At 32.0% G+C, this 19,208-nt stretch overlaps 1 protein-coding gene across 2 annotated transcripts in view; it reads left to right on the top strand.

Annotated features, from left to right (window-relative positions):
• Edil3 (EGF like repeats and discoidin domains 3) overlaps positions 1 to 19,208 on the top strand; it is a 412,828-nt gene that overhangs the window by 380,635 nt on the left and 12,985 nt on the right. For both annotated transcript variants that reach the window (XM_047555553.1, XM_047555552.1), the window contains one exon: positions 9,309 to 9,464. In XM_047555553.1, coding sequence (XP_047411509.1) covers positions 9,309 to 9,464 — 156 coding nt within the window. The remainder of the gene's footprint in view (positions 1 to 9,308; positions 9,465 to 19,208) is intronic.

Here is a 19,208-nt window from a genome sequence, read left to right as displayed (position 1 = left end):
AGAAAATATGAAATTATTCATTTAATACATTTTTAGTGAAACACCCCAATTACATGATGAATGGCACAAAGCAATTTCCCTACCCCTATAATTTTATGCCTTGACAAAATAAGACTGATAAAATATAAGTGAATTACACAGTACAGAAACAAACAATGGGCGTTCAGTTTTTCTAACAAAATCTTTGAATGACCAATAACAAAATGCTTCAAGTTTTGCATTCTCAAGAAGATAAGTTATCCTTCCTGTATTTGGAGGAAAACAGGAATAGAAGAGAATTTTCTCCACCAACTTTAGTTGTATTGCCTAAATGTCTGCCAGGCACTGGCAAGAAGGCCAGAGACAGCATTGATACCTTAAAATCTGAAAATATATATTTCAACTGCCCGGTGGATGGTGAGGGGTCATGGAGAACCCAAGTTGCCAGTGTGTGTCAAATACCAGGACTATTCTTTCCGTCTTCAAATCAAGTACACAAAAATAAAGCAAGATGATTTAGGTCCTACTTTCACAATATTGCAGTACAACACAAAAGCAGGAATTATACTAAAGGTATGAAGAAAAGCTGTGAAAGTGGAAATTTTTCCACAGAATGAGCAGGTTATTAGAATATATAATCATTTTATCCATAAAATATTAGGAGATGAAATTCATGAAGAGGGAACTATCTCAGGATAGTGTTTCAAGGAAATTTAAAAATGTAAGTACAGAAATCACATTACTAAAAAATGAAACTTATAATATTGAGGACAAAATGAATAAACTTTGAGAATGTAAGGGAGAATACTAAAAAATGAAAACAATGAGCAAGGAAATATTTCAAATATAAGAACTCAGAAGTAAGGAAACAGTTTTTGGACAACTGGCCTTCAAGAGTAAGAAAGCAGGCTGGGGTGGTGGCTCAGTGGTCCAGTGCTTGCCTAGCATGTGTGAGGCACTGGGTTTGATCCTCAGCATCACACTAAAAAAAACAAAAACAAACAAAGAAAAACCATAAATAAAGTAAAGAAAAAAAAGTATAAGAAAGCAAAAGAAACAAAGGAATATTTCTTTTAAATATTTTTAGCTGTAGATGGCCACAGTATCTGTATTTATATATATATATATATATATATATATATATATATATATATTTTTTTTTTTTTTAAATGTGGTGCTGAAAATCAAATCCAGTGCCTCACATATGCTAGATGAGTGTGCTACCACTGAGCCAACCCCAACCCAAGAATATTTTTAAAATATAAAGCAAGAGCCAGCTTTGGTGGTGCATGCCCATAATTCCAACAACTTAGGATGCTGAGGCAGAAGGATCAAGATTCAAGTTCAGCCTGGGCCACTTAAGGAGACTGAAACTCAAAATGAAAAATAAAAAGTCTGGGGATGTAACACTACAATAGAGTACCTTGGTTTCAATCACTCATGCAATTAGACAAATGGATAGATGAATGTACAGATAGATAGATAGATAGATGATAGATAAAGATTGAGATTCTGATGGATGAAGATGAAAAATAGTGTTGATTTCAAGAATAAAGAGCAAACTTCACAACAATTCACAAAATAGAGGGAAACAAAAGAAAGTAGATTATTAAACAAATACTGTTGAGAAGATTCCATTCTTATATAAAAACATGTGACATGTCCCAAATCACATCAGGCGTATGCATAAAACCAAGATGGTTCATATGTTAAAGAAGGAAGAATGAAAGAAAACCTAAAAGGAAAAAGAGGAAATTATAGAACATGTAAATATTTTTAACTGATCTAATTAAATAGAATGTCTTCTTAGCCACTGAAAAATATGGAATGGCAAAAGGAGTGATAAATTCAAGTTAAAAAAAATTATGTCAAAAATAAATTACATATCAAATTAGAGGAAAATACAACAAATATAATAGGAAATATGTTAATAACATAATAATATATAAATAGTTCTTAATATCAACAAGAAAATCTTTACTCCAATAGATAATAAAGGCCATTTAAGAAACTACATATGTATATGTTGTTAGTGAGACTGAACAATCAAAAAAACAAATTATAGAGCAATATCCTTGATGAACATATTTGCAAAGTACTTAAATACTCAATTGTGGAACCAAACCTAGATGCCCTTCAACAGATGAATGGCTAAAGAAACTGTGGAATATATACGCAATGGAATATTATTCAGTTACAAAGAAGAATAAAATTATGGCATACGCAGGTAAATGGATGCAGTTGGAGAATATCATTCTAAGTAAGATAAGCCAATCCCAAAATACCAAAGGCTGAATGATTACTCTGATAAGTGAATGATGATACATAGTGGGGGCGGGGTGGAAGGGAGGCAAGAATAGGGGAAAGATGGATTGTATAGAGGAAAAAGAGGGGTGGGAAGGAGGTGAGGAGAAGGAAAAATAACAGAATGAGACAAACATCATTACCCTATGTACACATATGATTATGCAAATGGTGCAACTTTACTTCGTGTACAACCAGAGAAATAACAGTTGTACCCCATTTATGTAAAATGAATCAAAATTTTAAAAAACTTGAAAATCATATTCAGCAACACATTAAAAGTATTGTGCCTAGTACTAGACTGAAGTATATAGTAGTTTGAATATTTTGCCAATTTACACACCAGGAAATGGAATTTTGGCACACACTATTTCATTTACAGTCTATTGAATATGTATTGTATACCTCTCTAATTTTTGAATATAATTGTCCTTAAAATAAAAAAGAAACTAATTTTAAAAAAATGTGATCATGATTAGCTGATTTCATCCCAGGTGATTTCGGAATGGATGTAACTGGAGAACATCATGTTAAGCAAAATAAGCCAAACTAAGAAAGAAATGTTTTGCATGTTTTTTCTCATATGTGGAAGTTATAGAGAAAAAAGGGACTAAAAGGATCTCGTGAAAATAAAAGGGAGACCCTTAGGATAAAGAAATGTAATCAGAGAGAGGAAGCAGGAAAGACCAATGGGAGAAAACAAGGAGTGAAATTGATTGAAAGAATTATGTGCATGATGAATGTTTCTCAATGAAACCCATTATTCTGAATAATTAATGTGCATTATTTTTTAATTTAATCAATTGGGGATTGATAAAATGATTTTCATATCTGATGCACCATAATAATTAATGTTATATAGCCATTAAAATTTTTATTTTTATGTAAAATATCCATGGGAAGTAATAAAAATCACAAAATTTCAAAACTGCATGTGTAATATGATCTAACATTGTAGGATATATGGAAAAATATCTAGAAATAAGTATATAAAGAAATTAACTAGAGTTAACTGAGTAGGAGAACAATAACTAGTTTTAAGTATATCACTTATTATATCTTCCCAATGATATTTTCATGTTTAAAAATCTTATTTTTACTTTTATAAAAATTGCCTTTGATCCAGTGACTTTAATTCTTTGAATTCACTTTCCAGGAATAAAGACATATGTGGTCAGAATGAAAGGAGTAGGATTTTATGAGGCTATTGATTTTAATAGGAAAAAAATGAAGTTGGGGACAAGAAATGTTTTTGGTTTGAAAGTGCATAATTATCGAAAATTCTCACAATGACTTTTAAAACAAGAAAAAATTTGAAATAATATCCTAGAAAATTAGCAAAATCTTAAGAAAGAGTAAATAATTGTCTACAAATGTGGATGAAATGTGTAAATAAAATCTAGTAACCAATAATATTTTTCAAATACCAAGAGTTGTAGGTTTATCTAAAAATATATATGAATAGGGAAAAGCATTTTTTTTGTATCTGATGGAGAGACAATTTTTGTTTTTTAATTTCTGTATTTTTATTTTTTCTACATAATGTGAATATTCACCATGTAAGATATAAAAATTATTAAATATAATATCTTCATTATTATGCTCCCATTCTCAGTACAAATTTGCAGGTACACTACTTTGTATGATTCTAAATAAGTCTTTTGAAAAGTTAGTGATTATGAGCTGAAAGTACCCATAGTGGCAGCTCAGGTTGACATATGGCACTGTCCATGTTGCAGTTGCAGGTGTTTAAGTATGGTATTATCTCAATTTTGAGTCCAGGGCAGAAGATAACTGAATATTTGGAATGGCTGCAATGTGACAGGTGTCCTACAAAACACACTACTGAATGATCACCTGAGCAGAGAAAGTTTTTAATGGCGCCTTGCATGGCTTCTTCACATGTGAAAGACACACCCTAAAACACCAATGAGACAAAACAAAAACCCTGCATTCTTTGAAAGGTTATTTTGTGGTATGATTTTGTTTGCTTTATTTTTACAAATATACTGTGGGGAAAATTTTTAAAAAGCAATTGCTATTTTAAGTTGTTAATAAATAAGTTGTAACTTAAAACTTTTTCCATAAAGGGAAGAATACAGTAATGAGCTTTGGAATTCATATATTAACAGGGCTTCGTAATATTTTAAGGATTGTACACTTTAGACCTAAAAATCAAATCAGATATAGGGGCTAAATTTTAGTTCATAATAAATTAATCACATTAGCTACTTGGCCTGAAACTATGGGCTAAAAGTACAACCAACACTGTACCTTTGATAACCAATGATATTGTTCAAACTCCAAGTAGAGCTAATTTTATATCTTAAATGTAATTGAGATTATGTATAATTGATTCATTTACTGTAAAGATTTAAAAATATTGATAGCAAAACAGTATATAAATATTTTGCCTATAACTCAATTTCTTAATACAGTCTATCCTTCTATATCTGTGAGTTCTGTATTTATGGATCCAACCAAATGTGAATTGATCATATTTTGGGGGGAATTTGCATCTGTACTGAACATGTGTAGACTATTTTTTCTTATCATTATTCACTGAAAAATACCATCTGACTTTATTTACTTAACATTAACAATGTATACATATAATAAGTGACCTAGAGATTATTTTAAATATACCTGGGCATATGCATATGCAAATACTATACACCTTTTCATATAAGGAACTAGAGCATCTACAGATTTAGTATCCACTGCAGGATCCTGGAACCAATTCCCCTTAGATACCAAGGGATGACTGCAGATAATTATATTAGCTTTAATGATATTTCTCCTTAATGAGTTAATTTCACAAAGCTCCAGGAAGTTGTAAAACACATAATCCAAGCTAAATTACATAAAGGCAAAAACTAGAGCACTTTAGATGCAGCTGAGTGGCACATTTCTTTGATAAATTTCTTTGGCTCTGTTCACTTTCCTTGAACACCTCCACATCTGTATTGCTTTTTATTTTCCTCAACCCTTTAAGAATGCCTCCATAAAAACCAACTCTTCCAACCTTCTGTATCTTTTTCCAGGGAGACATTGTCGAGTGCCGTGCAGATTTCTGAAAGGCAGTTTATCATGACCTTTCTCTAACAAATGCTTGCAGATGTTCTACATCATTTTTCTAACTTTGACACTCTCCAAAATCATTTATACTTTGTTAAAATAATATTATAGAGTTTTACAACAACAAATATATTTCTACATGACCCTTAAGCATTGTTTTTGTTTATTTTGTGCCATTTAAGCCTCTTTCCATAAGTGTCCCTCTCCTCTCGCTGTCATTCCTGTAATTGGAGTGAATTAAATTACAATACAATTTGGAATCAAAATTTCTCTTTCAATATTAATTTAGAACCATTTCTGGTTGAAGTACAACTGATATTTAAATAAGGATCTGAAATATGTCATAAAAATTTTTTATTTTTGTAAACAGTGTGACTCATAAGTAAGAATTTGAGTCATTTCAAATTTGTCTACTTTAAGGACAGATGAAATGATTATCATTTTGTACATCTTAAGAATATCATCAAAATGTATTACATCCAAAAGTTGCTTCCAAAGCAATTCAGCCACTCCATTTCCTTGTTTCCATATATATTTTAACAAGGTTGTTTTAAACTAATACTAGATTCTTTCCTCAATTTTATTTCATCTTGTTATCAAAGTTTCCTACTTACTGTATTTGATATCTTGTTGTATAGATTTAATAAATGTTAACTTTTTTTATCCTCAAAAATCTTATAAACGCTCTTATCCTCTTTTTCTTCTCTATTTTTTTTTTTAATTAGGAAATTGAGATGTAGAGAAGTAAAGTAGTTTGCCTAAGGGCATGTAGCCCATTCAGGAACCCACATCATCTAGCTCCTTACAGTAGGCTGACTCTCAACAATCAAATTCCTGAAGACTTGACAGAACTAGTTGCCTTTGCTGGCAATTCACTTACACAGCTATAATACCAAGTTTCCTTGATGAATAAAGTTATTTCACATGGAAATATGGAGAAAGGCAGCTGCTTTGTTACATGGTAGTATCCTTATCCATGGACTGAGTCTTGACCATGGAACTTATTTAGGAAGCAGTTTCAGCCCAATCCAGCAGAACATTGATTCAGGACCTGTTACCTATAAGGTACCTTATAGACCCAGACATGAATTGCAGTGCACTGAGCCAAATACCTACCCATGAGTCAATCCAGTGCCCTAAATAACATGTTCTGTTTGAGCCAAAATTCAGGATATGAAAGTCTAAAACAGCAGAAGGTAACTTGTCCAAAATAGTTGTAGTTCAGCTTTAACTCTGAACCCAGAGGTCAGGGTTGTCCTAGACCAGGGGCAAGTGTTAGGTCCTGAGAAATGGACTTCTCTGGAAACATGCTACATACTGAACTCTGAGGTCAGAGTTTGCCTCAGAATGCACTCTGTGCATGCCCTCTCAGCCACCTCATGTTATGTATGAGTAGCCGATTAATTTTGTACTGAAAGAAGCTTTGCTTAGACCTGGTATTTCAAGCTTAATGTGGCAAATTTTAGGATAAAATCCAGCTTGAAACAGATTGCTGCCTATTTAAGTAGAGAAGCTGGCTTAACAAGTAGAAAAAAGAAAAACATTTCTAGATCAAAAAAAAAAAAAATTTGAGAAGGGGAGCAGTTAGAGTGGGAGAAAAACATAACTGCTGGAAAGAGCCAAGACACACAACTTAGGAGAAAACATCTCCACCCTGCAGGAAACCCAGCTGAAGGCAGAACCACCACAGGAAAGGAGATGCAGGAAGACTCCTCCTTGCATCCTTTGAGCTCGGGATTCATGGACCTTTAGGCTGAAGAATTCAGCCCTGGGGTGTTCATAGCCATGGTGTCACTGAGTTTCCTGTGGTGGTAATACAGTGACTCAGAGTTCTGTGAGATGATTTTATTTATTTGTTATTTATTTATTTTACCATTGGTTGAGTGTCAGCAACATGAAGAACATTTTGAAGAACAACAACTTCGCCTGGGTATCTCTCAGCAATTAGATTTGGATTTAGGACGCCAAAGCAATCAATATTTTGAGCCCAGACAGCATAAGAACACAGAGGAAATTCATGATAAAACATAGAACTCTCCTAATATTGTAAATCCAGGGTTGTTTTTGTTTGTCTTAGACTTGCTGTCAGTTTGATGAGTGTGGTGATTCTTCAGAAATTTCTAAAGTAGTTACAGAGGATGGAGATAAACAATCATTGGATAAAAATGTGATTCACTACTCAGAGAATACATATGTATGATGGACCTTTTAAGCTGAAAGGCATGGATTGCAATTTGAGATTCTCTCTTTCTCTTTATTCACTGTTTATCTTCAGATCACACATTATGTTAAATTACTTCTATAGGCATCTACTACCTCATATGTAAAGAGGTGATAATATCTCACTTCAGCTGGTCATTGAAAGGATGAAATTAGGGACATATAGAAATGCACTTGGTACAATGTTAGGTATCAAGCATTTCCTTTCCAGGATATCATAATTTTGCCATCCTGCATTGTTGCATAGCACATGATATTTTTGATGGTATGACACACATAGGAAAATATATTTTCTCTTCTGAAGTATTTTAAATAAAGCATTAAAAGTAGTTAACTACCTTAATTCATGATCTAATTTGAGCTTAATTTTTAATACATGTTGAAAAAAATCCAGGTGGATTTTTTAAATTATATAATAGCATTGACAGTGCCATTAGGCAGTGACACATTAGAAACTTTTTTCATATTTGTATTGATGGCACATATGTAACTAAATATGGTCTTATTCTGTGCACTGCCCCTCACTCTCTGTTCTCATTTATGGCCTGTATCTGACCTATGGCATTCTATTTATGGCTACCTTACTTCTCACAGGATGAAGAATCTGAAATAGAAACAAAAGGACATAATAGTTGAAAGCACCAAGGTCACACACATGGTCTCATGAGAATTAAAGACGATAAGATCAAGGATGTAGAATGGCACTTAGTGATAGGAAATAGGGGGAAGTAGGCACCTACAATTGGATGAAAACAGATGCATAGATCAAGGGACATGAATAAAACTAAAGGTAACATTCTTTCAAGAATTGTCCACATGAAAAACAAAGTTTCTACTTTTATTTTGTATTAAAATTATAAAATACAAGATGCAAGGAAGAATTTGAGATTTAAGATGGAAATTATTAAACTATTAACATTGTATACTCTTCTTTGATGAAAACTATCCCTCTCTTTTACATTCCAATTGTATTTTCATGATGTTCATACTGACTAAATTGACCTAGTTCTCATGACCTCTAAGAGTATGTTTTGCAAGAAAAAGAAAAAATTACTGCTTAAGCACAGACTCCACCAGTCAGGAGTGCATGTTTGTCATCTTTCATTTTTGAGGAGCAATTGATTTTATTCTCAAGCTCAAACTTTTCAAGATAGTAGCTTTCAGAAAGAAAAGGAATTTTCATTGGACAGTGATTATTATTATTCAGTTATATACTCCTGAATTGATTACATTCATAGAAGAATGTTGACTTTTTACTTAATGTTTAATTGTGGAATATCTAATATCAGTTATGTTCATGTTATATATACAGCTACAATTTTACTTTTTTATTATTGAATTAATTGGTAAAGTTAATAAATTGAAATATATGTGTAAATTCTGGGAAACAATAATCAATCTCAAAATTAGCCTGCCAGTTCCATTCTCAGTTATACAGAAACTACTCAGCTAGACAAATCAGTTTAGTATAAAATGAATCTGTGGACCCCTTTTTTCCTTTTTAAATTGATCAAAATGGTTGTTCAAGCAATCTTGGACCACATTTAGCCAATGACAAGATCAAAAGTATAAGCCAACAATAGATTCAGTCTTCTCTTTCAGAATACAAATAGTTGACCATATTTCTGGGTTTGCATGTATGATTTTTAATCTCTTGAGTTCAGGAAATTTGCAAATTTATAAAGGATTCAATTTTTACATTTAAGTGATATGTGTTTCTCCTTTAGGTGGATCTTCTTGTCCCTACCAAAGTGACTGGCATCATCACACAAGGAGCTAAAGATTTTGGTCACGTACAGTTTGTCGGTTCCTACAAACTAGCCTACAGCAATGATGGAGAACACTGGACTGTATACCAGGATGAAAAACAAAGAAAAGATAAGGTAAGTCATCTAAGTGGCTAATAAAATTCAACCAGGGGATTAAATTCTATTCAAGTTGATTGAATGAGCTGCTTATACATGTGTAATGATGTATAATGAAAATAATGGCTGCAAATCCTAAAAACTGTATGTTAAATAAGAAGTTTTAAAGAAAAAGCTTGTCAAGGAATTTGTAGTACAGTATGTAATAGGACAACCTATAAAAAACAAACTGCTTTACTGATAACATTTCCCACGTTGTCAGTTATCTTAGTTATGGCCATATATGATTTACTTCATGTTTTATAAACTTAATAGAAGCTGGAATAATATACCATAATGTAAATGTTTACTTCTGGGACAACTGCTACTGTTATTTCTTTTATTATCAAAACAAAATGCTGGTGCTAGAACAAACATTATTTAAGAAAAATATTTCAAAATATTACTATTTTTAAATATTTCATATTTCCTTTAATATATTTGCAAGTAGGAAATTTAGAAATTAAAAAATGATCATACCAATTCATCAAAATTTTTATGCTCAATTTTCCTGCTTGTATATTCATGAATAAGTTCATTTAACCATTAACATTTCTTTGAGTTGCATAATATGTTTTTTTATAACTGTCTGTGTGTAGACATACAATATGATTCTAAGCATATGATTTCTAATTGTTTTTTATTAAGTTCTTATCATTTTGAACATCTTTTTACATATCTACAAGTGTCAATTTCTGTGCAATTCTGAAGAATAATAGTGCACAGGGGTAATATTAGTGCCTAGTTGAGATCAGATATTCAAATTTGGCTTCATCTGAACTAATGACATTGAGTTAATTCATTGCTTAAAGGCTTCATGCAAAGCACTCTAGCTTAATGAAGACATCAACAGAAAATCTTAGCGAAAGGATTTCAGGAAAAACATAACAACCTCTTTCCTACATGTTAAGTATCAGAGTTAATAATCATTTTTTTCTTTGATATTACCCTTTTTTTCTTACAGTTACTATATCTTTATCCAGAGAGGTTGTGAATATCTCTTTCTTCAAGTGTTCAAAGCAGAAAATTTATAAATTCCTCAGAGACAGTAGGTCTGTAGTGGTTATTTTCATTTCACACAAAATTCATTTTAGAAGAGACATTTTTATATTCATATTTAGGTAGCCAAATCTATTTGCATTTAACATGTCAGAACAAACAGTTAATACCTCAGGACACACATACCTTTTACATTTTAAACTTTCAGAAAAGGGAAGGTTTACTCTTTCCTTGAAAAACAAAAAATAAGAGCATGCTTTATAATCAAAAGCAGCATAGATTGAATGAAGATTGAGTATTTTGCAAACCTTTCTTCACATTTATTTTATGAACTATAAACAAATATTTTTCATTCTTTATTACAAATAACTCTTTCAGTTCCTGACTTTCTCTTTTATAGTAGGCCCTCTGATGCATACATACAGTTTATTTCATAAGGAATTTTTAAAAATTAATTATAAAGCCTTGAAATTCATTTTAAATCACATAAGTATTTTCATCTATTCTACATGTGTAATATTCACCAAAAAGTACAACTTTAATATTAAGATCTGTATATGAGTTATTTAGAGAAGAAATAAGAAGAAAAATATGGCTAAACCCTTCAACTATTCAAATACTTGTCTCCATTTATATTAAACTTGTAACTTAATAATTATATGTGGAAAAATTTTTAACATTCTTCTTCATTGGTAGACTAGACATTTGCTTGTTAATGCATTTTATTTCATTTTAGTCTGAACATTTGTAAAATTTGTCTTGTTGCTTGATAGTGTCTTTTTTTTTTTTTTCTTTCTTTCTTTTTTTGTTTCTTCCTTCCTTACTGTTTTTCTGTGTGTGTGTGTGTGTGTGTGTGTGTGTGTGTAATACTGAGAATTGAACCCGGGGCTGCTCTACCACTAACCTATACTCCCAGCCCATTTTATTTATTTAATTTTTATTTTGAGACAGGATCCTGTTGAGTTGTTGAGGCTGACCCAGATTTTGGGATCCTGGCTCCTCAGCCTCAGGAGTAGCTGGGATTGCAGTTGTGCACCACTGGGCCCAGCTTGATAGTGTTTTCCAAGTGAAGTATCCTTAGTTTTTTTATAGGTGTGCCATCAGTTACTGAGAGAGGAAGGTGGAAATCTCCAGCTAAAATTGTGGATATGTTTATTTCTCCTCGTTGTCATGTCACTATTCACTTCATGTGTTTCGAAGGTCTTTTAAAATACGCATAAAACAAGATTTTAGTGTCCTTTTGATTAAACAACCACTTTATCATGTATTATATTTTGCTCTGAAATCTACTTTGGTACTAAAAGAGGTATCAGCCTTCTTTTTGTTATTTTCACATGTTTTATTTCTATCCTTTTAACTTATTTTATTCTATATTTAAAATACATTTATTCTCTACAGCATACTCTGTCTTCTTTTTTGCATTCTATCTCTGCCCTTTAACTGCAGCATTCAAACCATTTATATTTCATATGAGAACTGATATAATTAGGTTTAAATTTATCATCTTGCAATTTATTTACTTCCTATTTGTCACACATTTTCTTTTTTTTGGGGGGGGGAGCTTCTTTTGGATTAATTGGATATTTAAATGATTTCATTTATGCCCTTTGTAGACTTGTTTAATATTTTGTTATTTTAGTTATTGCTTTAGGATTTGTGGTCTACGTTTTAAAATTGTGAAAGCTGCCTCCAAATGAATGCTCAGCTCCAGGAACTTACCTTGAAAAGCAAACAAACTAGATTGTGGTTATAAACTCATGTACTTAGAACCACTTTTATTGTAATATATGATTTGGATATGAACAAAATAAGCCTATATAGAGAAGTAGGTTGCCATTAAGAAACTTGGGAAATTGTGAAAATAGCTATCTACTACACTATTTACTGAAAACAATTTAAGCAGGAATTCTTATATGAGGTGAAAATCACCCTTTTATCTATACAGTGTGAAAATTTTTGAAAAATTAAACCATTGTAGTAGAAACATGCCCTTTGACTGACTCAACCCATTTAACTGATAGTTTTAAAGTTAAAATTAAATCTAGTCACTTAGCTTATAATATTATAACTAATTAGATGCAATGAAGAAAAGCCTAAGATAAGTTTACTACTATTAAAGGGGAAAAGGGACACCTATAAATTATACATAAAAATTTAGCAATTAGTATTATAGTAAAGGAATACTTCATGTAAAAAAAAGTGCTAACAGGCATGGGACCTGTTCTTTCCTGTGTAGGAAGTTTAATAAAATAAATATAAAAATGTATTGTGTAGACCCTTTAAACACTTAGAAAGTTAGGTTTTATGCACATATGCATATGTATATATGTATATATAAATATATAATATGTTTATATATGTACATATATATGTATACATATCAATATATTTTGATGAATACTTATTATACTGTTCTTGTTAGTACTAGATATTTTACCTGAAATTTCAAAAATTTTCATAGATGTGTTCATCTTTTTAGAAAGTCCCAGCATTATTAGGAATTAATTTTTCTGCGATTTAAGAAGTCATCTCTCTCCTATTGATCCTTGATATTATTTGGTCCTTATTTTCCATGGCTACTTTCCATAAGGGGAAAAAAATGTCTTCAATATTTGTAAGTGTAAATTCATCTATATACTATTTGGATTAAATGTTTCAGGGTGAATATATATGTGAAGATGTTCCATAGATAAACTTTTCAAAAGGAAATACTTATTGGTTTCTATTTCTTTTCTTTTTTTAAAAAAGACTTCTGCTCTTTTGGCTTGCTTTAACAGATTTTGAGAGCATGTAACATGAAAGTCCAAAGTAGTTTCAGATACATGATTACTTTATAAAAATAATCTCAAAATAATAGCCATCTCTATGTTTACAATAAGTGGTGTAAATGAAAATCTAAAAATAGATGAATGCCCTTTCTGTTTTTCATTAGTCAGAACTGACTAAGCTTCAGTAAACTAATGCCAAAGAAAAATTGCCTATGAACATAGGAATGTGTGAATATACATATGAATGTGTATGCATACCTGTGCATACCCATAACCTAAAGTCAAGTGAGAAAAAAACAGACGCCTTGTTCTCTTCACTAAGATGTCAGTTTCTGACTACCCTCTCACAGTGTTCACAAGATTGTAACTTACTTTAGTACTCTGTTTTATAACAACACTCCACATTAAATCTTTTGTAACTGAGCCTGTGATGACACTCTTATTACAGTATATACATTCTTGTATTTCTTTTTCCATCTACAATATTTTCTAACACTTAACTAACTTTTATATTTCTTCACGACATGGATTCAGTTGAATTTTTTTTTTTATTTGAAAGTCAAATGTTCCTTTGCTCTTATGAAAGTGACATTTGTTTTATACTCTTGGAGCTATTTTTTACTGCATTTAGCAGGAAAACTGCAAAACTTGACAGACACTTGCAGTATTTAATTTTTTCAGGTTATAAGCCAAAGTAAAACAATAATAAATTACAGGAAGAGTACATATATGGAAAAATAGAAATGAAAATGGGTTTTCTCATCCAATATATTAGTCATAACATCATGTTATTTAAACAGACCTAAATTCATGCCACAGGAACTTTCTTCTCTGTGGAATTAAGATGCTGGTAATATTTTATTTTATTTTCCTCCCTGAAATTAGTATTTTTTAAAGTATAAATTGAAAAAAAAGAAACTTTATTCAGGTTTCTTCATTAAAAAAATAAAGAACGCTGTTTCCAAAGAGACTAATAAGTTGGTCACCAAGAATGCATGGCAACCTCTTGGTGAACTTTCTACTTCTGTAGATGAGACACAAAATTCTCTGATCAAGAAAATCATGGAGAAAGGTTATTGAGAAATACATTTGGGCCCTACCACAGACTTTCAGTGATGGGCTGGGAATCTGAGTGTTTGTAGATGTCTCCACTAATTTGAATAATAAAACAAGTGTGGGAGGAATGATTCTAATTGATGCCAAAACCAAAATTAAACTTTTGAAACTAAGTATCAAGTTTATCATAATTCCTTAGACTTTGGCCTCTAACTGGTTGATGGGAATTAATATGTCTTCAAAAATAATTTAAATTTTAATAAATTTTCCAACACCTTATGATCATCTGTAGAAAACACTAGTTTTTAGTAGTGTATAATGAAATGATAGGTAGTTGGGAATACGGAATAGGCTGAGAGCACCTAATACCTGACTTTTATATTTATTCAATCATGAATTTGGAGACAGTTATTAACCACTCTATGTCAAACACTGTATAGGAAAAAAAATCTGACTATGAAATGGTGGTGCAAGGAACCCCAATCTCAAGGAGCTCAGGGAAGGTAGAAAAAACTTTGATTTGATCAGCATATTTTAAAGAATCAAAATATATAACCTACCAAGTGTACTGTTTTGTGAAACAAGTGCAGGGAAGAAGTAACATGTAGATTATCAGTTTCCTAAAAGTTCATGACTCTTCAGTAGGAGAAACAGGAGATTCTTCTCAGCCTCCTTCCCTTTCTCAGCATTGGTGTGGAAATAGAAGTGGCCCATCACTACCCCTCATTAATAAAGCTGCCATTCATCAGAATTGAAGGATTTATTCAAATTTAACTGTAATTACAGATGCCCCAGGGCATCCTGTCATTTCTATGGAAGCTGGCATTTTCAAGGAGATGAAATTAAATTTGAATGTTTAAAGCCTTGAAAATCCAGTTCATGGGTAAGGCAGTGGGTACATGAGTAGGTGATGGACATTCTCTTGTGAAATCCGATCTGGGTGATAATATTGAGCCTAAAGAACCCTTTGGAAGTAAACAATGTGGATTCCTCTGTTGTAATCTGGGAGGAGAATGCTAGCAGGGAAAAAACCTTAAAGGAGAGAATTATTATTTCAAGGAGGAGCAGCTTATGTTCCGTAGCATCAAGATCAAGGACAAGTTTCTTGGTATTACATGGAGACCATTATTCTCACCCATTCAGAATCCTGTTTTCAAATAAAGCAAGATGGGAAGAAAAAGGGACTGCATTTCTGAAAGTAATTTCCAAGAACTAAATGACTTTTACAAAAACACTGAGATTCAATAATACCCAATGAATTGTTCCCCCACATGATTGGGATTCACATACAGTCACTCTATTTCACTTAAGTGTTCGGTGAGTGACTTAATTGAAACTAAAGTTAAGAAGACAATGAAATAGTTTCAGCCTTGTGCAAGGCTGAGGACATTGTTATTTAAGTAAACACCATCTGGTATCAACTGTTTGCAACTTTATCTGCTTTATTCCTTGTCATAATTCAGCATTGTGGAACCTGACTAGGATCTCTACTGGTATGAAGAGTATACACAATGTCTATATTCACATAAATGTGGGTGTTATGGAATTTTCAATCCCAGGATACCTAAAAATGTTTCTGTTTTTGGCAGAGTTTAAAGTTTAGTGATGAACTAAACTTTTTAAATTTTAAATTATGTAAAATCATCCTGCCCAGAAATGGAAAGATACAATAGCTACTATCATTTCCCCATGATTAATAATAAATATGACATGGAATTCAGAATTTTTTTGAAGTGCAGTGTCATCAACAGTGAATGAAGACTAATACTAAATAAGTAGAGACAAAATACTTAGTGAAGAAGTGGCTAAAGACATCCAGTTATTTTTGTAATTTGTGCATCTTAGTCTGATTGGACTATTTATAAGAAAATACTATAATCCAGATAATTTGTAAAAAACAGAAGTTTATTTCTCAAAAATTTTGTGGCTGGGAATTTCAAGATCAAGGTACTTAAATGTACCTGGTATCTGGTGAGAGTAAACTTCCAGGTTCCTAGATGGTGCCTTCTAAATGTGTTCACATATGGTAGAAAAGACACAAAAGAAGTCCCTGGGGGCCCTTTAAAAGGGCACTATCCCATTCATGAGAACTCCAATCTCATTATCGAATGCTCTCCCAAAGGTACCATTTCCTAATACCATCGCCTTCGGGGTTAGGATTTCAACATATAAATTAAAGGAAATAAAAATATACAGTCTATTACAGTATGTATACTAACAGATAAATCTGAGGTAATCTTGGACTTCCATACATCAGTTTTAGAATTTGTGCTTTTGCCAAAAATAGAATACCTGTAAATTTTGCTAAGGCTTACAACCAAGAAGGTCATATGTCAAGAAATAGCCATGAGCAGAAGAACCCAAGAACTGACTTTTAACTAAGTAACAGTGGTTTTCAGACCTAAATCTACCTACCAGACTGGTAAAGGACAACCTTGTGGAACAAATTTGAATTTGAAAAGCAGCACACTTTTACCAATGATGACATTTGTTGAGGTGTGCAAAGTCCTTGTTGAGGAACAATTTATCAGAATCAGTTGTGAAGTTGGGGTCAGAAATAAGGCATGAGACTGGATTGCAAGTCTAAAGGTAAACAGGGCTAGATCCAACGCTAGGCTATGTTTCCACATCTTTGTTTAACAGGAGCTCCAAATGGTCTATATCAAATGATGTTTATTCTTGAATCTGGAGTAAAGAAGGGTTTAAGAACAGAAAAGGAAGAGGAGAGCAGGAAATTAGACTTATGGGACAGAACTAAAAAGAAAGCGGGTTAGGAGTATCTTACACAATTACAACCATAGAAGGGAGCAACTAGTTAGATGCTGGAACTAAATGACAAGCAGGAGTGACAGACTTGCCACTGGAAAAACTGAGGAGTCGTTTCTTTATAAGGAGTTTATTCATTTTAAGAAGTCATTTGTTTTATTGTGAGACAATGTAAAATGACTATGCTATAGTAGAAAAAATTACTTATGCTTTTGTTAGGTTATGTCTGTACTACTAGTGTGAGCAACCCAGTTGTTAACCCTACTGTGAAACTGTGATTAAAAATGCTAACATAAAAAATATTAATTAGCCATGGGTCTCCTCCAAAATAGTCATAGCTATCAAACCTTAATTCTTTTTTTTAAAATTCACATATAATCTTTAAAAGGCACTAATGAACCTGAAGAAAGAAGAGATTAACTGAAAGATAATTATTAGCATTTTTACTAGAAAAATGGCAGAGTCCTATTTGATGTAGGTCTTACAGTTATCTTTCTTACTGAGAAAACAAGTGATTAATCAGTCTGAGTTTGGAAGAATTCATGTTTTGGTTGCTGCAATTATGTATTCACCCTAACTAGAATATAGCAAAAAAAAAAAAAAAGTGAACCCATTTAATTTCAAAATACCAATATTTTGACTGTATACTATAGTCTGTTTGGAGGGTAAAAGTACTCAAGGACATAAGTTCTGCATGGTACACAGGCTGGTTTTATTATCTGCCATCATGCTATCAGCTACAATATGTTGAAAATTTAAAAGTCTTTTAACATGTTCAGAATACTTAATTATTGTTCCAGCCTTTTTCTACTTTTTCATAGTCTAAATCTGGAAAAGAATAAAAGATGCTTGTTACCTGCCCATGTTTATGGGAAACTCTAAAAAGATTCCTAAATCTGCCACACCTTATAAAGTGACTCACTTAGAAATTATTTTTATATTATTCCTTTTTTCTTAATCAAAGAGAAAATGTATCAAATTGTATAGAGCCACTTGGGACAAACACATCTGTACATAGATAGTCCTTTGGGACTCTTTTTCAAGAGGCAACTCAGTTCTTACCATGATAAAACTCCTGGCATTATTTGAGACACAAAACTGATTTAAAAAATAACTTATAATAAAAGATGAATCCAGTGATTATACCTACATGAAAGGGCATTACTTGGAGTTTTCCTGCAGCTGTAAACAGAAGATTAAACCCAGAAAACTGAACCCAAGAATCAGTTTCCTGTTTTTCAACAAAGTTAGAAACAAAAAAATAATTTATATGGATAAATGAAATATTAATAGCTAACAATAATTGAAAGTATTACTCAAAAGTGAATGAAAGTTATATCACTTTTACATAATAAAATTATACTTAATTTCTTCTTTAGGTAAGTACACACACAGACACACACTCCGCATCTGTACACTGTGCTGCAGTGCCAAGATTCCACTTCATTACCAGCTGCAGGACTCCCTTCTCCCACACCCCAGCACTCTTTTCTCCTCAACAATTTTGCTTAGAAGACATATGGCTGAATGTTTAAATCACTTCTGTTCATACATACAGCTCTATATTAAGTCATTCTGACCAGGAGAAGGTGAAACTCTTCAAAGAGACTTGGAGTGAGGAAAAGGTTCTTAATGTTTGGTGAGAATTACCAAAGACATCAATTTCTCTACTGCCACATCTTTTATATATATGCTATGAAGGGATAGAGTCAGGCTACAAATTGTTCTGATGAAATGGAAAATACCTGGTGTGATTTAAGAGGTGACTTTAAGAGATGTGCTTTGAACTTCAATAGAAAGGCCCGTTGCTCTGTATTTTTAAAAAAGAGAAGAAGGGGATTTCTGCATTTATGATGTAAGACTAAAAAGAAAAAAATTAGATCTTACTTTCTGACTACTCCTGGTAATATCTCCTGGAGATATCTTTGTAAAGCAGATGATTTTCTAATTCAATATTTCTTCCTATAGGGATATTTCTTACAGCAGTCAAAATCTGAATGCTAGAAGGCAGATAGTTAAATATATAGCCACAGTTTAGAATGGCATATTTTATGTTTCATAAATCTTTATAGGCAATCATCCTATGTGATATATTTCCTAGAATATTCTTGTTACTTAAGGAGACTTATATCAT

The sequence above is a fragment of the Sciurus carolinensis genome, chromosome 6 (genome assembly GCF_902686445.1).
Source record: "Sciurus carolinensis chromosome 6, mSciCar1.2, whole genome shotgun sequence".
NCBI classification, from domain to species: Eukaryota; Metazoa; Chordata; class Mammalia; order Rodentia; family Sciuridae; genus Sciurus; species Sciurus carolinensis.
This window is presented reverse-complemented; position numbering and strand designations above follow the sequence as displayed.